The 16,437-nt window shown below is 36.6% G+C and overlaps 1 protein-coding gene across 4 annotated transcripts in view; it reads left to right on the plus strand.

The window, feature by feature from the left end:
* Positions 1-16,437, plus strand: part of rbms1b (RNA binding motif, single stranded interacting protein 1b) — a 447,127-nt gene that overhangs the window by 312,755 nt on the left and 117,935 nt on the right. The window contains exon 1 of one of the 4 annotated variants that reach the window (XM_073913290.1): positions 7,279-7,610. The exons of the other annotated variants lie outside the window; for them this stretch is intronic. Within the exon in view, the coding sequence (XP_073769391.1) occupies positions 7,557-7,610 (54 nt within the window). The 5' untranslated portion in view covers positions 7,279-7,556. Of the gene's footprint in view, positions 1-7,278; positions 7,611-16,437 lie in introns of those variants that run through there. 4 annotated transcript variants of the gene reach the window in all.

Consider the following 16,437-nt stretch of genomic DNA (forward strand, 5'->3'; position numbering starts at 1 on the left):
TAATAATTTAGAAATGTTCAACTTAATTGGTTTGTTAAAATTCAGCCCATATAAATTGTTTGCAACCACTTAACAGGGCCCAACAATAAGGACTGCACAATGGCCTGGGGACAGCGTGACAGATTCTCGGGATAGATCGTTACTGGCCTGATCAGACCAGTACTGCCTTGTCGCTAAAGTTTAATTTGGCAAATAGGGTGCTTTCGCACTTAGACGTTTGTTTCAGAACCTGTCTCGTTTGTCCACTTAGCTCTGGTTAGCTCGTTGGGCATATGTAAATCCCGCTATCCTGCTCGAATTCGCGCAACATCAATGAGTCAGAGATCGCTTGAATGAGTTGGTCTCGGCTCGATTAAAACAAACTCTGGGGTAGATCGATTGTAGTGAGAAAGCAAAATAATCAAACGAACTGATTAACCAGGCTATATCACAGTATATTATTGTTATGTCATAGGCATATATATATATATATATATATATATATATATATATATATATATATATATATATATATATATATATATATATATATATATATATATATATATATATATATATATATATATGCAGCATATGCAGTGTGTGTGTATGTGTGTATATATGTATATATATATATATATATATATATATATATATATATATTTTTTTTTTTTTTTTTTTTTTCAAATTTAGTTACATTACAATAGTTATGCTGATTAAAAAGTGTATGTATACAATTATATTTGGCTTTTGACACATTATTTAGAATATGTGGCTAAGAAATGGCTATTAACTTCTTCTTTTTTTTTGATGGGGCCAGTGAAAATTTTGGCAGGGCAAGTACAAATCTGAACCACTTGGCCAGTAGAAAAAATCCTTAGCATTGAACCATGCTTACTTTAAAAAAAATGTAAATCCAATTAATATTTTTTTGTTTTCAGTGTGAGTCAATGGGCTGCTGTGTTTGCTCATACTCTACAGCTTTATTTTGATAATTGAATATTTTGATTAATTGTTGTTCAAGTTGCTCAAAGTGTACTTTGTATTCCTTACATTGTGGAGACCAAATGTCCCCACAAGTATGGAGGGGGAGGGGGTGGGGGGGGGCAAGGTGTTCCCCGGCCATCCAAGAGACCTGGGTCTTCCCCAAGGTGGGTCATGCCTGGATCACCTCCCTAGGTAGGCGCCCAGGAGGCATCCGAAACAGATGCCTGAGCCACCTCAGCTGACTTCTCTCGATGTGGAGGAGCAGCGGCTCTACTCCGAGCTCCTCCCGGGTGTCAGAGCTCCTCACCCTATCCATCAGAGTGCGCCGTGCCACCCTGCGAAGAAAACTCATTTTGGCTGTTTGTATTTGAGATCTTGTCCTTTCAGTCATGACCTAAAGCTCATGACTATACTGTAGGTGAGACCGATAATCGAAAGATTTGCCTTTCGGCTCAGCTCCTTCTTCACCACAACGGACCGGTACATCGACCACATTACTGCTGCCTCTGTACCAATCCGCCTGTCTCACGTTTCATCTTCCCCTCATTGTGAACAAAACCCCAAGATCAGGCATGTCCAAACTCGGTTCTGGAGGGCCGGTGTCCTGCAAAGTGTAGTTTTACCAGAAAGACCAGGTAGAAAATGATGATACTGAATTACATTTATTGATAACTATTGTTTGACAATAGTATCATTAAACAGGATTTCTTTGGCGGAGGCCCCGTCAAAAGCTTGGTTTGGAAACTTTTAGATCCAGCCACGTCTGCCGAGGACGAAGGCAGGGGCGGAGCCCTCCCCCCCTGGACAGGGCCAACCTGGTGGTGGTGATGAGGATGGTGGGTGAGCGTCAGCATCGGTGCCTGCAACCAAATGAATGAACAGCTTACATATTCCCTGTGTCTCTTGGCTATTGGTTGGAACTCATTGTGATAAGTGACGTGGTATTAGGTCACTGGTCACCAAATGTGTTCCTGGAGGGCGGGTGTCCTGCAGATTTCAGCTCCAACCCTAATCAAACACACCTGACCAAGCTAATCAAGGTCTTACTAGGTATACTTGAAACATCCAGGCAGGTGTGTTGAGGCAAGTTGGAGCTAAACCCTGCAGGGACACCGGCCCTCCAGGACCGAGATTGGTGACCCCTGCATTAGGTATTCTTTGCTAATAGTTAGGGCTGTGCACTTAATCAAAAATCCGGTTTCGATTTCGATTACGGCTCATAACGATTATGAAAATCCATTAATCGAGATAAACGATTATTCCATCATATACCGCCTCCTTTCCAGTTCCACGTGAAAGTGACTGAGAGATGTGCTGTAATGTAACTTCTGCAGCATAGGATGCGCATTATTCATAATTTTAAAAGCGCGAAAGAGCACGTGCTGTTGTGTGTGTGCGCGCTTCGCTTAGTCTCGGACAGGTATTGTGTGAGTGTTTGTGTGTGTATGTGTGCGCGCGGTCCGCGCTTAGCCTCAGACAGCAGAGCACGCGCACATCTAACGCCATCCTAATGCAAGCGCTTTAATGGTCAAATACATGCACGGTGTTTAGTGATTATTCATATTAATCCTCATTTGTGTAATAAACAAACAAGTTGGGAATCAAAAGACACGTGAAAGAGAAACCCTATCATATCGGAGCTGCACTATTCTTAAAGTGACAGCGTGCGATATTCCTGCTGCTGTTTTTATTATTAATCAAACAACAAAAGGACGAAATCCACTCGCTGCTCTTGACTGAAGGACTTTTTTTCTTACAGTGAAGATGCTTAAAACAGTTTAAACAGATTTAATAACTCATTTCTAATAACTGATTTCTTTTATCTTTGCTATGAAGACAGCACACTATATTTTATTAGATATTTTTCAAGATACTAGTATTCAGCTTAAAGTGACATTTAAAGGCTTAATTCAAGAGTTCACACTTAGCTCATGATTTATACATAGCTTGTTTGGCATGCTGTCCTGGGAGAGAGCCCTGAGCTCAAGGGATCCTCGAGCCCAGGGCTCCCCCCTTTTTGCAGGGCGAGTGGAGATTGAGCTCAGGTCTATCTCAAGGCGAACTTCCTGAGAGTAAGACATTATAAAAAAGGTTTAGGCTTATTTTATCTATAATATAGAGCACATTTGGATGGTGGGAGGAAACCGGGGAACCCGGGGGAAACCCACGCGGACACGGGGAGAACATGCAAACTCCACACAGAAATACCAGATGGCTCAGCGAGTACGCAACACCATTGGTATTCTTGCTGTGAGGCAACAGCGCTAGTCACTGGGCCACCGTGCCGCCCATTCTGGATAAAGGAGGAAGAAGGGGAGGAGGGGGGTTTCTTCCAGACGAAGATAGTTGTAGAAAGGAAATGAGGATATATATAGTGATTTGGGATCCTTTGATTGAAGGATCATAATTAGCTAATGTGGACCAGCTTGGTCGATCATGAGCACATGCTCCTCTCGAAATTAGTTTAAAATTAAACTTCACTTAGAGTAAATAGGCGAGTCATTATGTAACAGTGGTTTCTTCTGCAGACAATCAAAAATATATATTGCTTAAGGGGGCTAATAATATGGAGTTATTAAAATAGGTTTCAAAATATTTAAACCTGATTTTTTTCCCCTAGCTGAAATAAAAGAAATAAGCCATTCTCCAGAAGAAAAAATATTATAGGAAATACTCTAAAAAATTGCTCTGTTAAACATAATTTGGGAAATATTTGTAAATAAAAATAAATTCACAGGAGGACGAATAATTTTGACTTCAACTGACAATCGTTTTGAATAATCAAATTAATCAAATAATTACAATTATGACCAAAATAATCGTGATTATAATTTTTCCCATAATCAAGCAGCCCTACTAATAGTGAAAAGTGTCGTGACATTTTAGTCTTCCTGCTACAAGCTACATTTCCAACCCCAATCAGACACACCTGGGCTAGCTAATCAAGCTCTTACTAGGCTTTCTAGAAACATCCTTGCAGGTGTGTTGAGGGAAGTTGGAGCTAAAATCTGTAGGACGCCAGCCCTCCAGGACCAAGTTTGGACACCCCAAGATACTTTATAACAGATTTAAAATGAATTTTTCTCTGGCATTTTAACTCTGAGCATTGGTTAATTTTTCAGACGTTGCATGGTTTAATGAAAGCTGTTTTGTGTGTAATAGAGCTGAATCTTTGATGTCCGCTTTGTTTCTCATATGATCTGTGGCTGTTATTGACGCACTGATGTGTTTGCTCTGTCCAGCAGATGTTTTTCTCTTTGATTTTTGTTTTCTGGTCGCTAAAAGGAAAAAGCTCCGCGGTCCTAGGGCAAAGATCTCGCTCCGTGCTCTCTGTGGGATTGTATAAATGACCTATTTACATTCTAACTATCCCACATAAACTGCTGTCTAAGCATGTTTGGGCCTAGCTGGGGATTATTGATACCACAAGGTGTTTTCGGTGCTCCGAAGATCATTTATATTCAAAACAGCAGAATGAAATCGAAAACTGATGAGCTCAGGGGAAGTTATTTAAGAAGACAACAGGAAATGCAGTGTTTAGGCGTGAAGACGTGCTTTACATTTATCACAGCCTCAGAGATGGACATGATGTGCTGCATATGTGTGTGTGTGTGTGTGTGTGTGTGTGTGTGTGTGTGTGTGTGTGTTGAGAGAGTTACATTTTAACTTCTGTGAGTGTGTAAATTGTAGTAAATACATCAAGTGTTCATGTTTCTCCATCAAATTTGAAAGCACCCAAGGTTAAAGGGATAGTTCACGCAGAAATTTGTATTAGCTGCATATTTAAATGTATTATTGTAGATTAAATTGTATTATTGTATTTGCTTTAAATTGTCTCTGTCACTTACACTAATTGGGCCTATCATAGAACTTTTTGTGGGTGTCACGGTGGCGCAGTGGGTAGCACTATCACCTCACAGCAAGAAGGTCGCTGGTTTGAGCCTTAGCTGGGTCAGTTGGCATTTCTGTGTGGAGTTTGCATGTTCTCCTTGTGTTGGCATGGGTTTCCTCTGGGTGCTCAGTAGGGCTGTGCAATTAATCGAAAATCCGATTTCGATTTTGATTATGGCTTGTAACAATTATGAAAAACCATTAATCGAGATAAACGATTATTCAGAAATAACGCGAAAGACCTTTTCCTCCCCAATTTCTGTTTAATGGAAAGGTTTGGAAACACATTTCTAGACATAATAGTTTTATTTTATTGAGCTTTAATACCAGCTTTGCCTTTGCATGTTTAATGTTGATTGTTCAATCATATTTAAATGTCAGTCAGAAAGTTAAATTAATATTATTAATATTAATATAATATATTAATATACAAACCAAGATGGTGAAGAAAAGTGATTTAAGTGCTTTAATAACGTGGCATGGTTTTTGGTGCCAGACGGGCTGGACTGAGTATTTCAGAAACTGCTGATCTACTGGGATTTTCACATACAACCATCTCTAGGGATTAGAGGCAATGATCTGAAAAAGAGAAAATATCCAGTGAGTGGCAGTTCTGTGCAACGCAAATGCCTTGATGATACCAGAGCTCAGAGGAGAATGGCCAGACTGGTTCCAGCTGATAGAAAGGCAACAGTAACTCAAATAAGCACTCGTTACAACCGAGGTCTGCAGAAGAGCATCTCTGAACACACAACACGTCCAACCTTGAGGCGGATGGGCTACTGCAGCAGAAGACCACACCGGGTGCCGCTCCTGTCAGCTAAGAACAGGAAACTGAGGCTACAATTCACACAGACTCACCAAAACTGGACAATAGAAGATTGGAGAAACATTGCCTGGTCTGATGAGTCTCCATTTCTGCAGCTACATTCGCATGGTCGGGTCAGAATTTGATGTCAAGGACATTAAACCATGGATCCTTGTATGGATCCTGCCTTGTATCAACGGTTCAGGCATTAGTACCAATTGAGCATTGAGTCAACGTTACAGCCTACCTGAGTATTGTTGCTGACCATGTCCATCCCTTTATGACCACAGTGTACTCATCTTCTGATGGCTACTTTCTAGCAGGATAATGCACCATGTCATAAAGCGTGAATCATCTCAGACTGGTTTCTTGAACATGACAATGAGTTCACTGTATTCAAATGGCCTCCACAGTCACCAGATCTCAATCCAATAGAGCACCTTTGGGATGTAGTTGAACGGGAGATTTGCATCATGGATGTGCAGCCAACAAATCTACAGCAACTGCATGATGCTATCATGTTAATATGGAATAAAAACTCTGAGGAATATTTCCAGTACCTTGAATCAATGCCACAAAGATTCAAGGCAGTTCTGATGGCAATAAGGGGTCCAACCCAGTACTAGCAAGGTGTACCTAATAAAGTGGCCGGTTTGTGTAAATATTATATACTTGTGCAGTATATTTAAAAATGATAATTTACCCACAGTTTCTTACATTAAATTTAATTTGTTATATATTAAAAAAAAATATATCGGAAATTGTTTTTTTTATTAAATGTAGTAAAATAAAATAACATCACTCTAACTCAATAAAAAATAAAATAAATAATAAATATCTAAAATTAATAATAAATATGTTGTAATTAAGTTTATGTGAAATTAAATTCGGTTTAATATTATTCACATGTAATGTCTATTAGTTTTATATTATTTTGATATAAATATATGTAATTAAAAAAGTTTTAGGGAAACTTGTGTTCATTTGTTCTGAAAATAATTTCAATGCAAAAAAAAAAACTTTATAGGTCCTGAAAGGGTTGCATTTTGTGCTTTAAAAAAGTCTTTCCCTTCTTTAAGGGGTTAACTGTGACCTGAACATGTTTTGGTGAGATTTACTCCTACTACACCCATAGAAGAGAGAGTCAGTTTACTGTAGCTCTTCCTGTTGTTAGATAACAGCCACACATGCATCTTTTTAGCACACATCTATATCACTGGCATTGATGTTTACCCTCTTTACACACAGTTTTTATCTCTTCACTTTAAACACATTTTAAATCTCACCATATAGCACATATGAAATTGTAAAACCACAAAAACCTGATGGCCTCACTCAGGAATGTGAAGTATTTGAGCCAAAGGAAACCAACAGCTGTCAACGGGGGGTTGACGAAACGTCAAAAACAATTACTCCAAAACTGCAGTGTTTTATAAAGCACAAACCGCGTGTAAATTCATGCATGTTTGCGCAACATGCATTATTCATTATCATATGGGCATAGAGTCAGTTTATGTTTAAGTGTTGTTTATACGCGCTCCCGACCCCCCTCTGAAAGGAGCGCAGTGGTTTCTTCCATAGTGGGAGGAGTAGTTTTGTGGAGAAGTCACCGCAGATCAATGAACTGAGCGGAACAGACGGGCTGGGCAAGCCGACTATATCTGTGGGATTTGTGCTGCTTTCCTTTAATATTATATTATTATTTGGCACTCGTTACTATTCTGTCTGAAACAAGCCTCAAAGAGAGACTCTTAATGACAGCCTTGGTCCGTCATTGTGGTTTGTAGAGCCACACATACAACTTTGTCCTCCTGGATACACAAGATAACACACGACAGAAACATTTACTACTAAATAACACACTCGTTTGTGGATTTTGCGATTATTCAGGATGATTTTTGCCAATTCTGGACACACCTTAAGGACGTCGCATAATCGTAAGCAGGTAAAAAAATACGTATTTTTGTTTCTAATTGTGGCCTTTAAAGTGTTAACCCTCGCTGAGGTGTTTGTTTAGCACTTTTAGTGAGACTATACATGTCAATTCTAATATAATAATGATATCTAGAATAAATGACTTGTGATTATTGATGAACGACTTAAAAGCAGCACTTTTAGTCCATGAAACTAATCCATGAAGAATAGCTGTCACTTCGTCCTCTTCCAATCAAACGCTCTCCTCCGATGGGTGTGTGTTTTGTTGTGTTGGCGTTTAATTTCATTGTGTTTCAGCACCGGCTCTCATTCACAATTTTATCACACCTTTCCCCCACCCTCCACTGCTCCTCCCAATCAAACCCGTCCCACGAGTTTAAAAATAGGCCTGTATTTGATCAAGTTTTTACGTGTCTCACGCACGTCACTGCATTTTGGGAATATACATTCGCTGCTGTGCCTGCATGTCTGCGCTGATGTAGTGTTGGGTTTCAGTGGTTAATCTACTTTACCAGCAGGCAGTGATGGTCAGAAGTCACTGTGCTGAATTAATGCACCCTCAGTCTATTTAAAGCCTCCTCTAATCTCATGCATGTTTATATTTTTACATGCACTACCTGTCTTAGATTGAGGTGAAGTTGATTTTATATTCGCACATTCATTCAGTGACAACTTGAATGTGACGAACTTGTATTGTTTACCATGCTACTTTGGATATTCAGTCTGAAATCTTGTGTATAAATGACTTCAAAACAACGTTAACACCATTTAATTGACTGCAAACAGTGTTGTACTTTTGATAGTTATTGGCTGCTAATATGGTTTCCCTATTTAGAAATAGCAAAGAATAATTTTCTCAAACTGTATTAGTAAGGAAAAAAGTTAAAACGTAAGAATATAAAATAAATTTTATCTCCATCTGTCTAGAATATTGTGGTGAAGTTGATTTTATATTCGCACATTTATTCAGTGACAACTTAAATGTGATGTCCTTATATTGTTTACCATGCTACTTTGCATATTCAGTTTGAGATATCATGTATAAATGACTTCAGAACAACATTAACACCATTTAATTGACTGCAAAGAGTGTTGTACTTTTGATAGTCATTGGCTGCTAACACAGTTTCCCTATTTAGAAATAGCAAAGAATAGTTTTCTCAAACTATTAAGGGGACAAAAAGTCTAAACGTAAGAATATAAAATTAACTTTACCTCCATCTGTCTTGGATATTGAGGTAAAGTTGGGTTTATATTCACACTTTCATTCAGTGACAACTTGGTGACATTGTCTTTGTATTGTTTACCATGCTACTTTCGATAGATCTCAAGTATAAATGACTTCAGAACAACATTAGCACTATTTAATTGACTGCGAACAGTGTTGTGCTTTTAATAGTCATTGGCTGCTAATATGATTTCTCTATTTAGAAATAGCAAAGAATAGCTTTCTTAAATGATATTATTAAGGTAAAAAGTCTAAACGTAAGAATATAAAATCAACTTTACCTCCATCTGTCTATAATATTGATGTAAAGTTGGTTTTATATTTGCACATTCATTAAATGACACCTTGCAGCATGGTCCTCATATTATTTATCATGCTACTTTGCATATTCAGTCTGAAATCTCAAGTATAAATGACTTCAGAACAACATTAGCACTATTTAATTGACTGCAAACAATGTTGTATTTTCATAGTCAGTGGCTGCTAATATGATTTCCCTATTTAGAAATAGCAAAGAATATTCCAATTACATTATTATGGAGGAATCTGAATGTACTAATAAATATAACCAAAATGATGTCAATATTAAAGCCTTCAATTTAACATGTTCACATGCATTACCTGTCTGGATTGAGGTAAAGATGGTTTCGCACATTCATTCAGTGACAGCTTGCAACATGGTCCTTGTATTGTCTACCATGCTACTTCACATATTCAGTTTGTAATATCATGTATGAATGTCTTCAAAACAACATTAGCACCATTTAATTGACTGCGAACAATGTTGTAGTTTGATGTAGTCGGCTGATAATACGGTTTATGTATTCAGAAATAGCAAAGAATACTTTTCTCAAATGGTATTATCTAGGAGGAATCCCGATGTGCAAATATAAAACTAACTTTACCTCAATATTAAAGCCTCCTCTACTCTCAGAGCATGCATGTTTATTTTACATGCATAATATTATGTATAGGGCTGTGCAATATGATGATGTATATTATACAAATTGTTTAAGTCTGTCATTTCATTTTATGCTCTTATTTATTTTGTGGTGTCGCAATTTAATGCATTGTTTATGGTAATTTTATTTTCATCATTTACATGAGCATAATATTACTCGCCATTATGGAGATGCAGACAGAAATATGAATAACAGCATTGTGAGTGTTGCAATCTTGGATGTACAATGTTCACATTTTGCACTTTATTCAATGCATATAGTTTTATTTCATTTGTGTTTGGTTTTTTTTTTTGATGTTCGACCTGTAATCATTAGTTTTTGAAGAATGTTTTATGTTTTATTAATATTTATTTAATGATTTGTAATCAATTATTTGCTTTGAATTTCGAAATAAAGTGAGAAATATGGTCTCATCATGAGTATATACTTTAAAATGTATAAAAATAAATAGACCTTTATAGGTCAATATGCATTTATTAAATTTAGCAAATTAATTGTTAAATTGAATTTGCAGAAATGTTGCAATATATTGTGATGTATATCATTATTAGGATATCAGATGACTCTCATATCATTTTTGTCATTGTGATCATCCAGCACTCTTTGAATGTGGTGTCCAAGTCATGCTTAATCCTTTATTTTTGATGTTGCATGTAGAAAATGTTGCATTGATTCATTCATTGGTTGTTGAGCAAATTCTGGTTTAGTCTTTCATGTGATGAAAAGCGTTTGGGACAAATGTATTCACTCATTGGTTGCTGAGACTGATGTGTGGCCACATGTTGTGTATGTTACATAATCTTGAACAGGTGAACCTTTAATTTGAATTTTATTTGTAAAATTTCTGTTTTTAAAGTTTTTTTTTATGTCATTTTTCGGCTTTATTTTCATAAACGATTAAGAAATAAAATGATGCATTTTCAGGATTAGCAAATGCAATATAGAAACATTGATTGAACAGTTTTTCAAGATAGATGTTTGCTAATTTTGGTCAAACAGTGAAGATTCTGCATAATCCTAAAATGGATTTTAAAAAATTATTTAATTTATGGCTGGTCGATATGGAAAAAAATGTCATCTCGATAATTATTTTCCATATTGATTGATAGCGATATACATTTCAATATAAGTTGTTAATGTTCCTATAACATGTTAACTATAACATGACATTTCTCAAAGAAGGAATAGGAAAACTCTTACCTGAGACGGTGTGTGGGGGCTCTGAGTGCCCAGCAGGCACACCGTTGTGATCGAATGTCTCTCGCTTGTTTATTAATGCCTGTGACAGCGGTGACGTAATTTTGACAGTGGAGTGTGGCTGTTTGATTTGTACTCGTAATCAGGATTTCGTGTCCGTGATGAAACTGTATTTCGTGTTTGTAAAGTACACCCATCGTAAATTTATCAGTCATATACAAACAGATAAAGAAAATGTCGTATCTGTGTCTGTTCTAATCACAGATTTTGGAATTGTACCCTCGTAAAATTAGGAGTACGTTCCGTTTTCCTTTACGATTTATAATTACGGATGCGTGAATTTTATTTACGTACAAAATATTTATGACAATGATTTTATTTCTTATGCTCCCAGATTTAAAATAGTACCCCAACAATGACTGAAGCCACAAAAATTAGAGGGTCCATTAAATGCCATAGCATTTTCGGTCAATACATTTTTGGTGGCCGAAGATTCAGTGAATCTTTAATATCAACACACTTTTAGATTGGCATTGTTGCATTGTTGATTGGCTCTTAGATTGGTATATAGTAAAAAAAAGTCCAGAGCTTATCATTATTATTGACGCTTTGATAAAATATCATTTAATGGCCCAGCCCTATTTTAATTGTAGCCCTTATACATTTTTTAATGTGTGGTTTTAAAAATCTTTGAGAAAGATGAAAAAGGCACACTTTAGTCGTATTTTTAGACGTTGCATAAAGAAAATGACACATTTTTATGAAGAGAACATGTACAAGATAGAAATATAATCATTCATCTTTGACAGATGAAGAATTCTGACCACACAGTGCGAGTGTTACATAATCATACAAAGGTAAAGATCCTGTTTGACTTTAATTGCAGATTTTCATGTTGAGAACATGCGAGGCGGAAGCATTAAATGCAAATATATTCATGCTTGGGTTGTTGAAGATGGCTTTGGCAAATTCTGGCCACATACTTGAGAAACAGATATGAATATGCGAAGACCACGATTGAAGACATATAAAGCAACTTGTTCCAGTCAGATTTCAGTTTTATTTTCAGGTTTTGCATTAAGAAAATGACATCTTCAAACCAGATCATGCAAGATAGAAACATTTTATGTGCTCAGATTTATGAGTATTTTTGCTAATTCTGGCTTTGCAGTGATGATTGGTAATGAAAGTTTGTAAATTGGTAAAAAATCATATTTGCAATGTCAAGCATAGCCTATTGTTGCCCAGGAGCTTGTAGATTAATGGCAAATTTTGGCTTTTGTGGATTAAAAGTTTAAAGCATTCAGGCATAAAAATCAATTTTGCTTTATCAAAGACTAAATAAACTACATTTTCTATAATGAAGACTGCCAAGTGTCATTTTACACTTTAAGAATTTTAGATTTTTTAATATATTTGTGTCCAACTGCCGTTAAGTCTTACCAGACAAACATAAAATATACAAATTTCTCTTGCTTGTATGCTTTCCCTCCCCTAGAAATCCATATTAAAGTGAACTTTAATAATGTATTCTCATGCACGCCATTATAAAATCATCCCAAACATTCTAAAATGACAAATTCTTCACAAAAAGAGTTATTCAATCCATCTGGTGAAATATATTTCATATTATAATAATGCATATCTAAAAACTGTCAACTTTTTTCCATCATCGTGCATCCCTAGTAAATATAGTGTTCTTGAACCTTAATGTTACCTTAAGGGTATATGCCGAGCTAGTGTTTTTCCCATACTGATAAACTTCCAGTGACCTGTTATTGTGAACTTTTTTCCATTTATTTATGGTTCCTTTTACAGTATCGATGTTGTAGTATCATTAAAATACATTCAATTAAATAAACTTTGACATTTATTTAGTTGCTTAAGCGTAAAAGGAGACAAAAAGCCATTTACTCGCACATGCCCATCAGAATCGGTATGTTAGCGCAGAATCTCCATTGAATATACTGGGGTAAAATAAATGCTCATATTATAAAGATATGGCGGGGGAAATGTAATTTAATGCAGTGCTTCTTGTACAATCCGAGACCCACTTTAAATCGGATATCACTCAGCTTGTAGAGATCACTGATTTTTAAAGAAAACAGACCTTAAACGCACCGATTTTGCATTGGCATTCAATTTGCCGGAAGTGCTTAACCCAGGTTACAGGCAAATTAAATATCATATATGCATTCTTCGGCATTTACCCTATATAGCAAAGTAGGCCTACTTGAATTCATCTGTTGTGGTAATTCTATAGTTGCTATGGTAACACAACAGCTTTAGTAATACAGTATTAAAATAATGACTGAGCTCTTTAATTATCTACAACTATATGATGTATATTATATTACAATACTCCGGTTTCCCCCCACAAGTCCAAAGACATGCACTATAGGTGAATTGGGTAGGCTAAATTGTCTGTAGTGTATGTGTGTGAATGCGTTTGTAGGGATGTTTCCCAGTGATGGGTTGCAGCTGGAAGGGCATCCGCTGCGTAAAACATATGGGTAAGGGATTAAGCCCAGAAGAAAAAGAATGAATACAATACACCACAGTTTACTGTAGTAAAAACTAAAGCGCACTCCAGTGTTTATTATGGTTCATCAGTTCACAGTAGGTCAGTGTTTCTCAACCACGTTTTTGGAGGCCCATCAACACTGCATGTTTTGGAGGTCTCCTTTGTCTGTCACACCCATTACTGGGGTCTCTGCTAATGAGCTGATGATCTGAATCAGGTGTGTCTGGTTAAGGAGACATGGAATATGCGCAGAGCTGGCGGTCCTCCAGGAGTGTGGCTGAGAAACTCTGCTATAGGTAATACTACTGTATTCTGTTGCATCCATTCATAGATATTTACATTAGATGTCGCCCATGCTGTTGTTGTCTGTTGAAAGGAATGCGTCAATAGAGCTGCCATTTTAGTACAGGGTAGCGCTCCTTTGAAATGAATGTGAGACCAAGGTGCAGTGGAGGAATGTGGCCATGCAGAGCCAAAAATATATACACGTATATCTATGATTGGGAGTTTTCCCAGTGGTCAGTATGCAAATATTATTTTAAATTACGAAAATTATAATTTTTCATCATTTTTCTACATCAATGGATAACCGAGCGCACAGGCATTGCCGACAAAGAGTGTGTGTTTGTGTGCATGGAAATGTATTATCCTCCTTCCCTGGTAAATTTGATCTAATCCATGTCCTGATGCACAACCCCTCTCAAGCTTTCACTTCTCATTCTAACGAAAGGAACGATTCGTTTCGTTAAATGAATGTCACACTGTAAAAAAAAATCCGTAAAAGGTTCACAGCTCTAATACTTGTGCACAAAAGTGCACAACGTACAAAATCGTAAAAAAATGAACTCTTACCAATGAAATGTTCTGCCTTTATGCTTTGCTTCCTTTGTTTGCCCGTTACTACACCCGTACACAGCACTAAATTCCAGCATCATCAGATTGGCTTTAGTCTTGACTAGCACAGTTGAAAGACATTTGTCCTGGGAGCACTGTACACTGTACAAATGTGGCGGTGCTATTGACTGTACAAATGTGGCGGTGCTATTGACTGTACAAATGTGGCGGTGCTATTGACTGTACAAAAGTGGCGGTGCTATTGACGCATGCTCATGGTCCATATTTTTGACTTTTTGACGAACTGCATCTCTGTTTAATTTTATCATATTTCTTATTTTTCCCATATTTTTTTGTGTTGTACTCGTCACTTTATGTACACTGGAAGCTTCTGTAGCCCAAAAAAATTCCTTGTGTATGTGTGTGAAGCACACTTGGGAATAAAACTGATTCTGATTCTGATATGCAATATCAAGTGTAAATATCTATGGCATCCATGAACAAAGTGTTATCAACTCCATAATGTATACAGTATAATACTTTACTATAGTATGGTTCAAAAATACTGTATTATTTACTTTAAATTACTACTGTATTTAATGTTTTAATGCAGGAATGCATTAAAAATACGTGCGAAAACATTATTCAGAATGATAAAGAAGCAGTAATAACTGGGAATTTAGGCTTCAAGGGTATGAAATTCTCTTCAATGTCACAACGCCAAAGTGAATGTGTTTTTTCTCTTTTGATTCTGACTTCAGGTCTTCACTTCCAATCTTTACTTTGAAGATTTAGAAAGTAAGGTTTTGAGGTTACCGCCTTGCAGAAAAGCAGCACTCATGTTTGTGTGTTGGCGGCATTTTTTAACAACTTCAGTGTTTGTTGCTTCACTCAGTGAGCCGTAATTATGCTAATGCTAGTTCTGAGATCAGTCTCTGTCAACAACAGTAAGCATTGGTAAAGCAGTTGTTAACTGCGATTAAATAATAGAAAATTCTGGTTGTTGGGCTGCAAAGTGGCTTAATGGTTAAAAACTGTGGCCTCACAGTAAGAAGGTAAAGGGTTCGAGTCCCGGCTGGACCAGTTGACATTTCTAAGTGGAGTTGGCTTGTTCTCCCCCTGTTGGCGTAGGTTTTCTCCGGGTGTTCTGGTTTCCCTCACAGTCTAAACACATGCGCTATAGGGGAATTGAATAAACTAAATTGGTCGTAGTGAATGAGTGTGTATGGGTGTTTCCCAGTACTGGGTTGCAGCTGGAAGGGCATCTGCTGCATAAAACATCTGCTGGAAAAGTTGGCGATTCAGTCCACTGTGCAACCCCGGATTAATAAAGAGAATAAGCCAAAAAGAAATGAATGAATGAATTCTGGTTGTCCAAATTAACAGGTTGAGATTAGTTGACTCCACAAGAGTCAATTGTGTTCCAGACTAGTTTAAATCACAAGGTAATTCAAATGAAAGTGATTTAATATCATTACTTCAGTGAATTTTGCTCTATATTGGATAAATATGCATTGTTATGGTTGATAATGGTATTTCTTACGATATAACTAGCTTGCAAATTGTTCTTTTATTAGACATTTAAATAAAACATGTATATATGGGCATCGCTGTGTAAAACAAATGCTGAAATAGTTGGCAGTTCATTCCTCTGTGGCGAGCCCTAATCAAAAAGGGACTAAGACAATGGAAATTGAATTAATTCTGGTTGTCCAAGTTAAAAGGTTGAGATTAGTTAGTCAATTGTGTTCCACACTAGTGTAAATCACAAGGTAATTCAAATGAACGTGATTGGATATCATTGGTTCAGTGAATTTTGCTCTTGGGCTGCACTTTATTGGAAAAATATGCAATAATATTGTTAATAATGATATTTCTTACAATATAACTAGCTTGCAATATGCTATTTCATAGGAAATTTAAATAAAACATGTATTTATGTAATGATTAAACTGAAATAAAAGGGTATTAATGTTTTTCTAAGCTGATTCAATCTAAAAAAACGAAAAGCAATGTCATGGTGCAAACATTTAGGCTTTTTAAACACCACAAATGACTTATTGAAACATCCATAATTTAAAAAATAAAAAAC

This window comes from Danio rerio, chromosome 9, assembly GCF_049306965.1.
Source record: "Danio rerio strain Tuebingen ecotype United States chromosome 9, GRCz12tu, whole genome shotgun sequence".
NCBI classification, from domain to species: Eukaryota; Metazoa; Chordata; class Actinopteri; order Cypriniformes; family Danionidae; genus Danio; species Danio rerio.